The 17963-nt window shown below is 42.9% G+C and overlaps 1 protein-coding gene across 2 annotated transcripts in view; it reads left to right on the top strand.

Annotated features, from left to right (window-relative positions):
- The window catches only part of EPHA3 (EPH receptor A3), a 367059-nt gene extending 349623 nt beyond the window's left edge, over positions 1-17436 (top strand). For both annotated transcript variants that reach the window (XM_019528572.1, XM_019528571.1), the window contains exons 16-17: positions 3317-3472; positions 13657-17436. In XM_019528572.1, the coding sequence (XP_019384117.1) occupies positions 3317-3472; positions 13657-13762 (262 nt within the window). In that variant the 3' untranslated portion in view covers positions 13763-17436. The remainder of the gene's footprint in view (positions 1-3316; positions 3473-13656) is intronic.
- The last annotated feature ends 527 nt before the right edge of the window (positions 17437-17963 follow it).

The following is a 17963-nucleotide window of genomic DNA, read 5'->3' as shown; positions in this document are numbered from 1 at the left end:
ATCAGCATTATCTGTGTGGCTGTCAAATTAAAAACAAAGGATAGTAATTCATATTCTCTCAAGGTAACCAATTTGGGGAGGAAGCTGTTATTGCACATTGAGAAATCAAAATAATTATCATGGGTTAAAATGGTGGGGGCCAACCTTTTTGGCAAGTGTACCACAAATTAGCCCCACATCCTCCCAAGTGCCACTGCCAACTCTTTCTCTTACCCAATCTGCTGCTCTGCTTTCTACTCCCTGCTCTGATCTGTCACTCTGCTGCCTGTCCCTTCCCCAACCTGCTGTCTGCCACACAGACACTGTTCATGCCACTTATGGCACCCATGCCACATGTTGGCCACCCATACGCTAAGATATCTTGCAACAAGAAGGAAAATTGTGACTCCATGGCTGTTCAGAGGCCTTTCAGCAATGTTGAGAAGAAACTGCTAGAACTATTGGCCATCTCTCCACATCTATGTACTGAAGTAAGACATTACAGTGTATTAGCAAAGTAGGAACCCCATCACAAAGTATATCTGAACTGCCGGATCAGCATGGGAGCAGAAACATTAGCCACCATGCAACACTGGCAGATGCAGCTAGAAGAGTCATCCAATTCTCCTCCTTGATGTGGAAAACACACTTTGGAGCTAAATATTATTTTCAAAAGCACATTTACTTCCTAATTGTAGTTCACCCAGTCACAGCCTCCTGTTAGGAGCTACACAGATTGAAATATGGTTAAAATAAACCAAGCAAAATATAAACAAGCTCTTTCCATCTTTATGAAGTGTAAGGTGAGGAGGAACAAGAACACTGTGTGAAAACGTTTGGCTCACTAAAACGTGTAGTTTCAAATCAAATGAAAGCATTCACAATCTCAGGTTGAATCTGGTAATTAGTTTGTGTTGAAAATATGGAAAAATACGTTTTACTTCAATATTTCAAAACAAAACATTTCAATCTTCCATTTTAAAAATAATCTTTTAAAGACCAAATTTGCTTAAATTAATTCAGGTTTTTAAAAAAATAAGACCCCTCAAAACTGAAACATAGTGTTTTGTTTTGAATAAAATAAAAGCTTTCATTCAGCCCAAGACAGTTGGAGGAGAAGGGAGGGAGGCAGAGTACAATGCACGGTTAGTTTTGTAGAGAAAAAAGAAAACATATTCATTACAGATCATGCCCCAGTTTGTTGTTGTTATTTTTGTTTGACTCATTAAAGTCATTGAAAAAATCAGCTCAGGATCCAGTTAGATCACACACTAACAGTTATATTTGTTGCATATCCTATTAAAACAGACTGCCTTTCTGAATTACCAATTGTATTAGATGCATGCTGGAGAGGATGCTGTTCTCCCCTTTACTCTAATTCCTGCTCATCATAGTTCAGTGGCTTGCTTATGTAATACAGAACCCTTTGCTCACTAATGATTTTACTCATGTTTGGTGTGAGCGACTTTTAGTACCTGTCATTACCAGTCTTTGCTTGAACATTAACCACAATGAAGCAAATTAGTGGTCTCAAGTCTGATTCATAAAGACCAATTTGTACCGTACAACAGGGGAAGGAATGAGAGTTTGAAGACTGACATAGTGTCTCATCATTACAGCAGAGTCCCAATAGGACTGGACTAAGGTACCTAGGGAGTGCAGTGAAAGGGAGAAAGTCTGTGTGGCTGATGTTCTTGTCCTTTGTTTCATGGATGAAGGGAAGATTTGGTCAACCTACCATTTGTGAGCACTAAGGTGAAAGAAAAATGAGTGTTAACTTAAAAGCAATTTCTGGGTTGTATTACTATGTTGCAAAATCCTTTCGTTGGTATGGTACTTGCTCCACTAGTTGATTTTCTGATTTTGAGCCTTAATGGAACTTGCAGTTTCTTCCCAATGCTCTCTGCAGTTATCTATGCTTCCCCCCAAATGCCACCATCTAGAATAATCCCATAAAACTGCAGCGTTGCAATGATGAGTATCTAGTAGTTAGACTCAGTTAAATTTTGTAATTGTTTAAATAACGTAATGATAATGTAAAAATATTTATCATGAATCAGGAATGTTTCAGGGATTTAAACCACAGGCTTGAGGTGAGTAGTTTGGAGCCCATAAACAAGATGATTACACAGAGTTTCTTAAAGCTGCCAGCTGGAGCAAATGAGACCTCAGTGGGTGCATCTACACAAGACATTTGGTGCAGAGCTGCCTAATTAGTTCCACAGTAAATGTGTCTGTATCTACACATGCTCCTATTAGGGCTCACAAAACTAATAAATTCTGGAGCAGGCTAATACTTGTATTTACTTACTAACTTATAGACACTAAGCATTGGAATGCTGCAGCCTTATGGGATAATTCTAAATGGTGGCATTTGGGGGGGAAATCGCAAATAATTGCAGAGAGCAGTGGGAAAAATCATGAATGCTGCATGCCCCCAGAGGCTGACGGGGGCAGAGTGAGCTCCTGCAGGTGGTGACAGCACTGTCAATGGTGGCAGCATGGCGGCAGCAAGCAGGCAGCTCCCACAGGTGGCTGCGGCATTGGCGGCAGCAGGGAAGGGGTAACAAGCACTGACCAGTGGTCAGTGAACACCTGCCAACATCGCTGGTGGTGGTGGCCAGCAGTGATCACAGACTGCCCGCAGATGCCACTGGTAGTGTCGGTGGCAAGGAAGGGGAGTGGTGAGCAGCAAATGCCTGCAGGTGCCGCTGGCAGTGTCAGCAGCATCTTTTTGCAGGGGGTGCACCACCAAGTTCAGGGGGTTCACATGCACCCACGTGCACCCCCTACGTGTTGCCAGTGAGTTCTATTAAGGCTCAAAATTTACAAGTACTAGCCTGCTCTAGAGTTTTCTGATGTGCAGCAGCACACATGTAAATGCTGCCTGGCTGGCTAGAGCATGAGGGTGCTTCAGTGCAAGTGATGCCTGCCAGCTAGCCCTACTCTGAAGCACCCTTGTGCCCGAGCCAGCTCCTCCACAATACATTGAGCCCAGTTGGATCAGCCCTGGGCTGTTGCCAGCTGGAGCTGCTCCTATTGAGCTAACTGTGCTGTACATATCAACTCCAAAGCAATGTATTCCAGAGTTTTTTGCTCCTAGGTGCACATTCAAACAGTGAACCCTGCAGCAAAACATGCAAAGCAATAAGCTCTGGCCTTTATTTGTGTACATTAATTGCATGTGTAGATGTGCCCAGTGGTAGACAAATTTCAGACATGGACAGGAAAGCCACATGTCATCTGGAAGTCCCTGATGATGCCAGTGTTAAGTGTAGACATGAGGGGTATGTTTGCTTACCCTAGTTCTCATGCTTTTGCTGTCTTGTTATTTCAGGCCATCAAATCTACTACTGGACCAAAGCAACCTTGATATATCCGCCTTCCGCACAGCAGGTGATTGGCTCAATGGTATTCGGGCAGGACACTGCAAGGACATTTTCACGGGTGTGGAGTACAGTTCATGTGACACAATAGCCAAGATTTCCACAGAGTAAGTTAAAGCCATTGGTATAATGATGTATCCCAGGACCTGTGACAATTTTTTGTGTGTGTACACATAAATGCGCGCACACACACCCCCACACACACATATATATACACACACACATTAGCCGTGTGTAGACGAAATGAGAGGTGTGTGTGCACAACACTTTAAAGTGAGCTAAATGCTTTTGCACTGCTTTAATGGTGTCAGTGTTTGCACGCCTCAGTGTCATATTGCACATTAATTCCAGCCACTGTATGAAATTCAGCGGCATAATGCACTTTAAATGACTTGGGGTGCAGGAAACTCCTATGAGGAGTTTTAGTTTGCTGCCCCATCAGCCGTGGAGTTAAGCTCAACAGGCTCTGTGGAGCTCCGTGGCTCTGCAGGAAGCCCTGCAGGCAGCCTGATAGCAGCCCAGGAAAGCAGCTCCACCTAACCAAAGTGGTGAGCTTAATCCTCCTTCCCCACCCAGAGCCTGCCTACCTGCCTGCCCTGCGCAGTGGCCCGATGCTTCCCTCCTTGGCTGTGGTACACTCTGGGACCGCCCAAGCTGGGTGCCTGCGGGCAGGTGCCACCTAGAGTGGGGCCACAGCTGCCACAGAGGGAAGCACCAGCCCTCAACTCCCCAGACTGCAGCCCAGGGATTGCTCTGCCCACCGGCAGCTCGCCCTCCCCTCCCAACCAGAGAGGCAGATAAGATAGCACGGTGCGTGCATGGCATGGTGGTTTAATCAGCCCTAAATTGAAGTGGTGTTTTTTAAAGCCCACTGCTTCATTTTAGGGCCCCTGTTTCATCTATACATGCTCATAGATAACACACTCTCTCTCTCTCTTTCTCTCTCACACACACATACACATATAGATATCTATCTGTCTGTATATAGATATATACTCACAGACACACATACACCATCTTTGCTCAAATATAAGACAAGGTTTTTCCCCCCAGTCAGCATGGGGGGTGGGGGGAGGGGAGGGAAATCTCTTCATCTTAAATTTGCATATAAGGAAAAATCATTAAATATACTGTCTATTATTAAACTGCTGCCAAAAGCAGCATATACTCAGTATTGGAAAGCAACTATGAAGTTGATTAAATCCAGCCAGCCAACACTGAACGTGACTGGAAAATACTTGTCCTATATTGAGCAAATGTACTACCACAAGACTAGGTTAGTACAGCTCATCTGAATAATGATAATAATAATAATGATAATGCCCACTGCATACAGTCCCCCTGAACACCAACTCTTTTTTAAGTCATGGTGAGCCACTACACTGAATACATTTCAACTTCTTCTTCATTCCCACAGATGAGCTTTCTTTCCCATTTCCAATTATTCCTGTTCTTTTACCAGCATTGAATGTCTTTCAAACATCACCAAGCATGGCCCTGAACTGTTCATACAGAATCCCTTTGTCACCCCCTCTCTCAGCCTGTTGCATATGATTAGTGTGGCCCCCACCTTCAATGAAGTGGAGCTGAACAAGGTTGCCCTGAGCCTTGTTTGCATATGACTTTTGGTACATCCCAGGACTTGTGACAAAAACACCCGGTTCCAGTCATGAGTGGAGGGCTAATTAGCACATGGATCCTTCGTGGGGGTTATCTGGAATACACACACATACTGAGCAGTACTGAGCTGGGTTCACCGTAGCTTGAAATGCTGACTCTGCTGGGGTCTAGCCCAATGAACTATGTGGTAAATTATGAACCTTTTGTCTTTGAACTAATATTATGCATAGTTTCTACTTTCTATAAGTAGATACAAAGGTGTTGTTTAAAAGTGTGTTTATGGAGTACCTTTGCTAAAACTTGCAGCAGTTTCCAAAGAAAGGTAAAATTCATCAATTCTGGATGAACTAAGGCTATAAGCACCCAACAGGCATGTTTATTTCAAAATCAGTGTTTTTAAATTTGCTTCCATGTGCTCAGGGAGAGCAGAGTCTGACAGTAAGCAGCTAGAAAAGGGCTGCAGGGAGAAGAAGTTTTAGGGGGCAGAGAGAAAGGGGCCCACCTGACCCCCTACCCCAAATTTACTTTCCCTGTTATAGCAGTGGGACCAGAGATGACTGTAGCAGGGTGAGGGGCCCGAGGTAAATCAGCCTAGGTGGGGCCCAGACGCAGCAGGGGGTGGCGAGCAGCCAGATGTGAAGCCAGCCCAGCTCAATGGAGCTCCCCAAAACATGGGGCCCAGGGCAGTTGCCTCAATTCCCTCCCTCTCCCCAGGATGGCCCTGACTCTGAACACCTTCAAGAGCAAATTGGATGCTTATCTTGCTGGTATCCTATGACCCCAGCTGACTTCCTGCCCTTCGGGCAGGGGGCTGGACTCGATGATCTTCCAAGGTCCCTTCCAGCCCTAATGTCTATGAAAGTCTATGAAAGAGTGGAAGGGGGATAAATTCAAGGCAAACCTCCAATAATTAGATACTGTACAGGGAAAAGTATAGCATAAATTTTTCCATATATAGAATCTGATTATTGGGTGGTCATATTCTAATCAGGGTCATCTTCTATTTGAGTAAATGTGTGTGCAAACATATGTACTTTAACACGCATCAGATATTACAATTTTGATTGTGATTATAACATGATTTCTGCTGAAAATACTTTTGTATTTAAAGGCCTCTTTTAAATGTAAATTCACAATCTATTTATTATATACCTGGAAAAAACTACTATTGTTCTGTGTATGGTGTAGAGGTGCCTACTATAGCAGAATCCCACAACTTCCTCTCTGCAAGCAGGTTCCTGTGCTCACACGGAGTCCAAATGAAGTCAGTAGAGGCCTTCCCATGGGATGCTAGCTGCAAGTTCAGAGTTTTCATATGTGATTAACTTCTGAGAAGTCACTAGTGCAGCTTTAATGACTGCAGAGATTGCTCAGCAACTCTGAAAATTAAACCACTTCTGTTGAAGAACCTGACTTTAGGCACCTAGCTTTGAACAGCTCTGACATCGACAAACTTCTGTTATGGTTTTAAAAGTTTCCATGGATTTTAAAGTTCAGTTTTGTTCAGATAGTTTGCTGGGAGCAAAGTACCAATACCAATTATTACTAGAGCTCAGTGAGAGCTATTCTAGCAAACAGTTTCTCCACTGAATGTATCAGTTCACCAAACTGCCTTTGAGGAGAGATCACTCGAAGCACTGCTTTTATTCTTTTGGTCCTTTCAAGCCATGAATATTTTGTGTAAATATATTTCTGCCCATGAATTGTTCCCTATTACATTTAGAGATAACAGGGATCAAAGCCTGTTTTACTAAGTACTGTACAGCCAAACAGCACAGGCAACAACTGCCCTGAAACTGCAATTCAGACAGCGCATGGGAATAATTGCTTATAGAAATCCAATGATTTATTGCAGCACAACAGAAAATAATTCCAGCATACCCAAGCAGAGCTTAACATCCTCCTCTCCCAGCCTGGAGAAGAAGCAACAAAATAGTTTAAAAGATGAGCATTTAACCCTAAAGTGAAGATACAGCATAGCATCTTGGGCCATGCGTAGATGAAACGAGGGGTGTGTGCGCATGACACTTTAAAGCGGGCTAAATGCTTTTGCACCACTTTAATGTTGCTGGTGTTTGCACACCTCAGCGGTGCATTGCACATTAATTTCAGCCACTGTAGGAAAGTCAGCAGCGTAATGTGCCTTATATGACTTGGGGCACAGCAAACTAAAACTCCTAGTAGTTTTAGTTTGCTGCCCCTACAGCTGGGGAGTGAAGCACTGGGCTACATGCAGCTCTGTGGCTATGCAGGAAGCCCTGCAGGCAACCTGGCAGCAGCCTGGGAAAACACGGTCCCCCCCAAGAAAAGCAGCAAGCCTGATCTTCCCCTCTCCACCCCCCGAACCCTGGAGCCTGCCTGCCCGAGCTCCATGGGGGCCCGGTGCTTTCCTCCATGGCTGCAGTGCCCCCTGGGACCACCCGAACCAGGTGCCTGGAGGCAGGTGCCGCCTGGGGGGTGGCCTGCCACTGCCGACGAGGAAAGTACCAGCCTCTCCCTGGTGCCCAAGGGCTGTGCCACCCAGCAGCAGCTCGCCCTCCCCTCCACACTGCCAGAGATGCGGGTAAGTTGGGTGTGTGCACAACGTGGGGATTTAATTGGCCCTAAACTGAAGTGATGTTTTTAAAAATCCACCACTTCAGTTTAAGGCCCGTTTCATCTACACACACCCTTGGGGGTAGGTTTTCACAGATTATTCCACCTTCCAGCATGCATTTTGCTTCCCTTTCCCCTTATTCCAGGGGAATCCAAGATTGGTGCTGTCTCTCAATATGTACTCCCTGGTTTAAACAGAATCCAGGGTCAGATTAGATCATATCTCCTGGGTTATATCTCTGAAGATACTTATTATTCTTCAAGAACTCAGTACCATACCACAAGAGGAACTCTTCTAGTTACTTCATTTCTTTGGTCTCTGAAGGTACCTTTCTCAGGTCATCTCTCAAGCTCTTTACCGGACTGAGCTGCTTCCCAGGTCTTGACATCTGCCTTTGTGACAGACTTGGGGACATCACTATGTTGCACACCATCCTCATGTTCTGATTTTACACTAACTGCACTTCCTCATCAATTGTATTAATTGCCCAGACCCAGAACACATTCTTTGGTCGAGACTGAAAGAAAATTCTGATACCCAGCAACTTTAACTGGGTATTTGTAGTCTCAAAAACTCTTCACTGTTTACTACATCAACTCATTATCTTTAGAGGCACTGCTGCATGTTTACCTCTTCTCATCACAACTTTAATCTGAGCCAACAGGGGGAACATTTCACTATCACCACTTTGTTTCATGGCACCTCTAGGGACTCAAGTGTTGCCTACATGGTTTACACTTGCTCTTGCTCATATGAAGCAGCAGTATCTGAATATGGCCTACAAACAGTTTATTCTATTAACTTCCCAGGAGTTTTTGTGATGCCCTTCAGGAGATCTATTTTCTTTCTAACAACAATGGAGATACTGGTCCATTTAATGTGAGAGTCCCCAAGTTCAGTAGGATTAATATAACTCCTGCAAATTTTCTTCCCCTTCTTCAGCAGAACAGACGTATTTCAGAATATGATTTGAATAGCATTGTTTGTCTAGCCCCCAGTGTGTCTGACTCACACAACAAATATCTTGATACCTCTTCAAGTTGCTGATAATGGTTCTAAAGCATCAGAAACTCTTTTTTTTTTTTTTTTTGGAGTGGCTTCCTCTGCTTGGAAATTTTGTTTCCGGTGTTTCTGTGTCCCCATTGCCTGCAAATGGCATGTGCCCAGGCCCACTCAACAAACAGTCTCTGGCTGTGAACAGATGAAACAATTACAGTGCTTTTATGTTATTCCACTTATACTATTATAAATTACTTTTATATTGGTGGGTGGGAGGCGAGGAGGCCTTAACATGCAAAGGCATGTCAGCTGCTCCATGTATTCACTTCTAATGAAGGACCTGCTAAAACACCATGGTTTAGCTACTGCTTACTGTGAGATGGAGTGTACACATGAAACAGTGAGACTGGATCAGTTTAAAACACCCTCTCCATGTTTCATCTGGTTCACAATGTTGTTTCTGTTCCCTGATTAAATGATTACAAATTTAAAAAGGGAAGAGCAGTGTGCAGACATGATGCAGGATTACATTCTCCAAGGGAGTGAGTAAAAACATTGAAAACTGAGGTAGGATAGATAAACAGGCTGAAGGATTTTTTTTTTAAACTGTAATCCAGTTCTTCATCATCCTGTCTCCAATCCAACCTTTCTATGTGGTCTGTTCCCAATATTCTGCACAGGCCACTGCTTCTGGTTGATGTTGCCAGATCTTGTGGGGTGCATTGTGATGTTACAGGGCATCTCAGAAGGTCATCAGGTTTATATCTGCTCACCTTGCGAGCCTATCCAGGTCAGCCTGAATACCCAGTCTATCCTTCAGAGTAGCTGCACTTCCCCATAGTTTGCTGTCATCGGCAAACTTAGCCAGTCAGCTTCTGACACCTGAATCCAGATCATTAGTGAATATATTAAAGAGTACTGGTCTGAATACTGAACCCTGAGGGATGCCACTGGTCACCAGACACTATGCTGACTCAGTGCCATCCACTATCTCTCTCTGGGTCCCATCACAGAGCCAGTTCCCCAGCCATCAGAACGTCAGGTCGTCAAGGCTGCAGTTCCCCAGTTTTGCAAAGAGAACATCATGAAAGATCAACTCAAAGGCTTATTTGAAATCCAAGTAAATGGCATCAACCTTCCCCCCTCCCCCTCATCCAGGTGGTGCGTCACCTGATCATAGAAGATGAGGTTAGTCAGACATGACCTACCCATAACAAAGCCACGTTGGCTGTCTCTCAGAATGGCATCTTCTGTCAGCCTGTTGTTGATGGATTCTTTGATCATTTGTTCCACAGTCTTCCCAGGGATTGAGGTCAAGCTGATTGGCCTGTAGTTCCCTGGACCCAGCTTTTTCCTGGGTGTCGGTTGTCAGCTGCCCCATTTGATTCAGCAGGGGTCCAATGTTGCCCTTATGTTTCTTTTGACTTCCTACGTATCTGAAGAAGGACTTTTTATCTTATAGCCAGCTTGAGCTTGGTATTGGCCTTAGCTTTTCTGGTCCACTCCCTACAGGTGCAGGCCAGTGATGCATAATCCTCCTGCAATTCTCCACATCATACCTATAGGCTCAGCAGTGCCTCACGCACTAGCACTATATCTAGAAGAGACTTGGGAGTCATGACTGACCACAAGGTGAATATAAACCAGCAATGCAATGCCGCAGCCAACAAAGCAAATCTACTTGGCTTGCATCTACCAACACATTTCATGCAAGACCGAAGATGTCATTCTCCTGCTTTATTTGGCCTTGGTGAGGCCACAGCTGGAGTACTTCATCCAGTTCTGGGCTCCACACTTTTGCTCAAGAGAGTCCAGAGGAAAGCCACATGCATGATCAGAGGCCAAGAGAGCAGGCCTTATGGGGAGAGGCCGAGAGGCACAGGATTCTTCAGCTTGGAAAAGCATAGACTCAGGGGGGGACTTGGTGGCAGCCTATAAGTATATCAGGTGTGTACATCAAGATCTGGGAGAACATCTGTTCACCAGGGCTTCCCTTAGAAAACAAGGTCCAATGGTCACAAACTGCTGGAAGACCATTTTAAAATGGACATAAGGAAGAACTTCTTTACTGTCCAAGTCTCCACAGTCTGGAATAGACTCTCCAAAACTGGTGCAACCACTTACTCTGGGCAGTTTCAAGATGCATTTGGATGATTATCTTTTTGCAGCCATTTGACCCCAGCTGACTTCCTGCCCTCTGGGAAGAAGGCTAGACCAGATGATCTTGCAAGGTCCCTTCCAGCCCTAATGTCTATGAAGTCTATGAAATCTATGAAATGATTCACGGTTTACTTCTCCTGACAAATACATTGGTCAATTGCATAGAGGCCCCATGATTTAATTAGAAAGTTATACCTTTTGAGACCCACTCTCAATCTGTTCAGGCACTGCCACATGTGCCATTTGTAATTGGAGCAGGATGCTAACTCTTCACTGGGGGTAATTCCTCGCCAGCTCCATTCAATGGCTTTGTAATCTAGTTCTCCAGGAACAAACACTGAGATCCCAATTAAGGATCCAATGAAGTAAATGGAGACAGGTTTGGAATCTTAATTTTCACACCGTACTTTTTGTACTTAGGGAAATGAGAAGGAGAAATATCAATTTTTAAATCCTTTTGCAAATAATCTTCCCATAGCTTTGTCATCCTCTGTTAAAAATCTGATGTATATTCCTAATTCTCATTAACACTCATGGGACATAGATACATAAGTGAAAAAGAAAATATAGAAGAGAATATTCTCCACTAGGCCTAAATCATGACAAGTACTACAGTCCTCCTAATCTACTTTAATTTCTACTGTTTTTTAAAGATAGTTGTGACCAACCTTTCTGAGCTGTGGGCTGGATGAGTGGTACAGGGTCAGTCCAATGGGTTAGATCTGGTGCATGGGATCAATTTGTACAGGGTGGATCCATTTTTTTCCCCAAAGAGGGGTGCAGGAGCAACAACCCATACTGCAGTGGTGGCTGTGCTCCCTGCTTCCAGCCTCCTCTCCTCCCACCAATGCAGGCAGACCACCCTTGGGAGCCTTCAGGGACTTTTCAGAGAACCTAAACTGATGAAAAAATCCCTCCCTTCCTTTCCCTTCTCTCCCACCCAGCCCCTCCCCCAGCCACTGTTGCTTTCCCTGCTGTCCTGGGGGTAGGGAGAGCACCAGAGCTGTTCCTTCCCCACTGCTGTCAGGGCTGGGTTCAGCTGGGGAGTGGGGCAATGGCCACAGCATGGCAGGAGATTAGCTCTTCCTCCCTGCCTGGTTCTCTTACAGCAGGCACAGGAAAGGTGATTTCCCCCCCACGCAACCTTCGTGTCCTTAGCTGAGCCCAGCCCATGGGGAAAGCAACAGAGGCAACTAGGAAAGAAAGGAAGGCAGGATTTTCATTTGCTTTAGGGACTTAAATTAGTCCCCAGAGGCCCCTGTGGTGCAATCCAATCCAAAAGGGGGCACAGTCACACCACTGCACCCTTTCTAGGCCACTCCTGGGTCTGCAGACCAGATTCAGTGTAGGGTTGACATGTGGCATATGTGCCATATCCCTCTGTCCTGGACCTGTACGTGCCAGATTGGGCCTGCTGCCCAGATCCCAGCCCCTCAAGCACTGGATCAGGCCTCCTGCCCCCACCCTCTGCATGACAGATTGAGCCATCTGCCACAGCCCCAAACCCCTGGTGCCATGCACACCAGATCAGGCCTGACACCCTAGTTCCATCTCTGTGCATGCTGGATTGGGCCCCAGATCCATGCATTGACCCTATCTGGCATACGGGGCCATGTCATTGAGCCTGTGGAACCTGGAAGTTGGTGGTGGGGTGGTGACAGTGTTGACTGCCATCACACAACTGGTGCCAAATTTTTGGACGTAGGGAGAGCTCATGAGCCAGATGACATGGCTCCACAGGCTGGAGGTTGAGCACCACTGTTTAAAGGAGAAAAAAGTCTTGCTCAGATTGGTAGTTCATCTGAGTCTTCTGCTGCTGGCATTTTAAGGAAAGAGTTGATATACTTAATACCAAGGGTTCATGCTTCCCATTGAAAAATGAATTTGTTTATTAAAATTTAAATCTGACCCATCTTTATCCTTTTGGTAAAGACTGGTATAGTAGTGTCTCTGCACCTGATGAGGTATTGGATAATTACAAATATACTGTAATAAAAAATCTTGAATCCTCATTGCTGTAAATTGGTTACAGATACGTGACAGAGAATAAGTAACCAATAGCTGCAGTAAAAAGAGTAAAACACATTGATACAGTCAATTAGTACGTTATTGCAACTGTAAAAAAAAGGTTGATAATGTCTTATTATGGCAATTAGCCTTGGGAGACATTGCAAAAACTCTCAGGTAATGGCCAATTTCCTGTGGACTAATGGTTAATTAGCTACAGCAGAAGTGTGAAACCACATTTCCAGTACACCCAATAAAGAGAGTGGACTGTCTGGAGAAACAGAACGTGAAAACACAGGAGACCCTGCAAGTATGACCACTTCGCTATTGTTTCAGTGCCGGTGCCAAAGTTATGAAAGGGTAACTGTTAAGAGCCTGCTACGTAATGCAAGATGGCAGGGTCAGTCCAGGGGAAAGAAATCAGGCTGACTGGGGTAAATGAAGTATGAAAGAAGCTTGATGACTTCTCCAAAGTCAGAGCACGATTTACTGGTACAGAAGTAAAAAATAAAAATCCAAGTGGTCCCAGTTCCCTGATAGCCTGCTTCTATCAGTGCTTCTACACTGTGCTGTTTTTCTGTCTTTACTTTCTGGTGATCTTTTTCTGGTGTTCAATATAGGAGAACAAGTTAAGTGACAACTCGTCTTCTTCCAAACATTGGGAGACGGTAGTCTTTTTGCTTTATTCTATGAGAGTGGTTCTCATTTCTTTCCAACCCGAATACCTGTCTCGGTTCAATTTTAGAAACTTATCCTGAAAGAGTCTTCCAATTTAGCAACCTAGAAAGGGCAGGGTGATCACTATCCATTGATATCTGTTCCTGACTTTCAGTTTTGAAAGCTTTTGTGATATGAAATACAGAGGTAATGTGTCATGTACTCACTGAGCCTGTGTTCTCTTTCTTTTAGTGACATGAAGAAGGTTGGTGTTACAGTTGTTGGGCCTCAAAAGAAGATTATTAGCAGTATTAAAACTCTAGAAATTCATACAAAGAACAACCCAGTTCCTGTGTAAGGTACCAAAATGATGTTGCTCAGGACAGAAACAGAGAGAAGTTGCTTCAAAGGGCAAATGGTGATGGCTGAAGAAACTGCAGGATTTAAAGGCGTTATCACAACAGTGCTGGGAATATTGGTGGAAATTTCTAGCCCACTAAGACACTCAAATATTGAGTACAAATGCCTTAAAAATAGGAGCGAACTTTTTTTTCTATTAGTCCTAAAGGGTAGGTGCTTTTCTTCCCCTATGATAATTGACTGTTAATCCATATAATAAATTTGAAAAGGAAAAAAAATATGTAAAATTCTTTCCAAGTAAAACAGTGAAACTAAAACCTGGAGCCATTTGAACATTAACTGACTGAATACCATGAAGAACCATAAACACACAGGCTCTGTGTTTGATCAACAGCAGCAACAAGAAAATAAAAAATAAAAAAACACTTGCAGTATTTTTATACACAGAAGAGATCTGTAGCAGGTACTTTATTTCTTTAAAATCAAGCAAAATAGAGGATTATACCTCAGACTTATCTGGCCATACTTACAATATTATCCTTGTAATACTCTATTTCAACTGGAATACAGAAGCAGTAATCACTTTAGAGTCAGTTCACAAATGATTTTTGCCATTATGTTAACTCTCCTCATTGTGTTCTCTTTCCAAACAAAAGAGGCTTAATTTTTGTTAATGTATATTTCTTTTCCCCAGTATTGTTAACAATTATGGTGAAATATCTTAGATTTCTTATTGCCAAGTGCCAAATCTTGTAAAACTTCATTGGTTTAAGCTGAAAAATTGTTTGATGGTGTGTTACTTACCAGATTTTTTTGTATAACATTTTAAATACAAAAGAAAAAGTCTTTTTCCAGCTCTTGTTCTAAATGATCTGTCTGGAGTTGCTGCATTCCATCCATTTACAGTAAACAGCTGCGTTACACTTTTAACCTAGGGTAATATACTGGCAGAAATGTATGTGGACAACATGCATGTTGTTCTCTAAATCAACAGCAAGCAAGTTTCTTTCTTTGACTTCCCAAAGGACAGATTTGCCATCAATATAAATGATTGGTTTCAGTAGTGTGATTTGCAGAGAAAGTTGTGACATCTCAAGCTAAGTGGGGCAGAATTGTTTCTTCGCTTGTTGGAGCTCCATCATAAGTTTGCTTGAGAAAGGTCTATTTCTGGAGCAGAAGGTCCAAGCTTGCTGTATGTGCATGATTAGCTGGCAGTGAAGGGCTGTGCATGTATACAGGCCTGGTCATTATACTAGCATGGTGATGCAGGGGCAGATCTTTAAAAAGGGACTTTAGTGCCTACAGTCACACTTGTGTGAAATTTAGGCAGCCTTGTCCCAAACTTCCATCCTGAACACCCCTGCAAGCTACTGCGTAACCCTGTAATCATCCAAATCCCATAGGCACTTTACCTTTTGCTTTTGGGTTTCCCAGGCTCTAGAGCTGTGCCTCTGCGCATGTTCAGAATCTCCCCAAATTCGCTGAGCAGCTCAGTGCCTTGCTCACATGTCGGCATGTTAAGAAGCCTTATTGGTGGCCAGAGCTCAATCCAGTAGGCATTTCTAGAGAACACTGAACACAAGCTGACAGAATTGGGCTCTGCCCAACAGAAGTTGCAACTGCAATTTTTCTTTTAAAACTCGTCTGGAGCAGGATGAGGAAAAGGCAGTTGTCATGTTTTTTAAAGAAAGGAGTGATCCCTGCTAAGTATTTTGATAGGGAGTGCCTTTCTTTAGGAAAGGGCTCAGAGCTATGGGTCCTGGGCGGGACAGAGCTGCATCCCTGAATAAGGATTCCTGAAGGAAAGGATTGACAACTCCCCTCTGTCCTACCCTTGCCCTCTTGGCTCACTCAAGACAGCTGCATGCTAGATGTTCTACCCTGTGGGGGCTCCATGTTCAGTGTCCTTGCCATTTTGAACCAAATTCTTATGCACCAAGCCCTCTCCCTGATTGGAGGCACGTAGCATGTGGTTTTGGACTCCATTCAGGAGCAAGGGGATGATACAAAAGTTGCCTGAGGTTCTACTTAGGTTCTACTTAGGCATCTAAACTCCAAGTGAAGTCAATGACCTAAATATTATGCCAATATTTAGGGTCCTACATACTTTTTGGGGAGGGTTTGGATCCAAGGTACCTAAAAGATGGTGCCTGTGTTTTATTAGAACTGACCCTTTGTGTTAGCAATGACTTGAATGTTGCACTCTTCACACCACCACCAGTCCTACATTAGATTGTCCCAAATAACACTGAGTTCTTGTAAACACAAACAGAAAGAACACAAAAAGAATCTTAAAGAGGAAGGACTGTATACGACACAAATTACTGTGTGCTCTGCTAGGTCAGCTATCAGATGTACATTTGGTTTTCTTGAAGTGCACAGCCATGTGAGGGATATGGACAAAGGCAAGGCTGAGCTTTTACAATGCACTAGGCTGAATCAGCTTCTCAACTCAAGATTCAAACCTTGAACAGTGTAAAGAAAATACACTGATCACTTGTTGCTAAATAAAGACATACATTATAACTTGCCTTTCCAGCAAATCCTGACAGTAAGCCTGCTCAGAAGAATCTGTTTTGAAATGTTGCTCACTGGATAATATATTTGGAAAGAACAGTGAAGTGGTTTCAACTTAATTTGACCTAAAAACAGAGAAAAAGGCAGACAATAAAAACAAAGCACTTATGTACCATTTGTTATGCCTTTTGTAGCTTAAGTGGTGTGTGGTGAAATAGCAGGATCAGAAAGCGCAAATGCCAAGTTCAGCTTGCTTAAGTATGTTCGAAATCTTTCTTCCACTTGGATTTGAGAATGAGATCCCAGTTCAGACATTGTTCTTAGTGAACATAATCCACTTAAATCCTGTTTGGTCACATGTGTACAAAATATCTTTTTTATGTTTTCACATAGTATTTCTATAGCTATTTCTCCTCCACCTCATTCAGGGAGGAATGTTTTAGATGATTTCAAAAACAAGACAACTGTTCTTTAATGACATTTTTGACTGAGACTTAAAACCTTGCACCACTTGCATACTGTCCGTGTACTGTCATCCTCTTGCACATCATTCTGAACATGCCCACTCTTTGCAATTAATACCACTTGTTCTTGGGAAGAAGGAAATCCATTTTTGCTTTTCTTTGCAGTTATAAATAGAGAATTTATAAACCAACTTAGCTTTTTCTCCCTTTCAAAATGTTATTTGTACTATAAGTAAGTGGCCTCTATTGCAAATATCCCACACTCCCCTTACCCCCTGTACATATGTAAACATAACCGTGTACAATTCTTAAATGTGGAGTAGAGGTACTAGGATTCTTGTGGCCATCCTCCTATACAGGACGTGCATTGGTTATTTACATCAAACAAAATGCAACTATTCACAAAATTATGTACCATATTATTGGTTTCTGTATCTTTAAATATAGTTTACATATATTATTTATTTCTGTTAACATATATAGTTTTGTGCTGTTACTTAGCATTCAATAAGCAATGTATAGATGTGATTTGATTGGCAATATGTATTTACTTTAACTTGTATTTCAAAACATTACTTACTCATTTAGTTTATATGTTGTGCAATTGTAGATGGCCTCTTACTAATGTAAAATGATTTGTAGTGGAAACATTTATATTTTTATAATAAACATAATGAAAGTATTTTTTACATATTAGAATACTGGGGTGATTGCTTTGAGGTGATGTTTGATGAAAAATGTTTGATGAAACTGACATTAAACATAATTAATTACAAGTGGCTATGCATTAAATTGTAAAGCACAGCTTTGGGGCTAAGCTGTAGTTATGATCAACTATTTGATAAGTCAATAGCAGATGTTTAAAGAAGATAGATTGGCCATTTGAGCGATGTCAGATTCCACCAGCTGAAGATTTGACTCACTCTGTGTGCACTACGAAGGCTGTTTTAGTCGCGGGCTGCATGTAGGATATTGAGAAAAGTTTTGTTTATATTAGTTAAACCACGTAACTCCAAACTTCTGTTTTTGTTTCAAGGACTGGACCTCCTCTGGTCTTGTCAAAATGCCTGAGTACAGCATGTTATGTACTTTTCAAAAGGATAAGAAAAAGGCCATCGCTTACTCTAATTTTCCCTGTATGATCATTTATGTCTCTGAGGCAGTGTTTCTTCCTGCTCACTATACCAAAAAAAAGTTTTGTTTCTATACGCTTCACTG

The sequence above is a fragment of the Crocodylus porosus genome, unplaced genomic scaffold (genome assembly GCF_001723895.1).
Source record: "Crocodylus porosus isolate Cpor-Errol unplaced genomic scaffold, CroPor_comp1, whole genome shotgun sequence".
Lineage (NCBI taxonomy): Eukaryota > Metazoa > Chordata > Crocodylia > Crocodylidae > Crocodylus > Crocodylus porosus.
The sequence above is the reverse complement of the archived record's forward strand: the minus strand, read 5'-3'. Positions and strand labels throughout refer to the sequence as shown.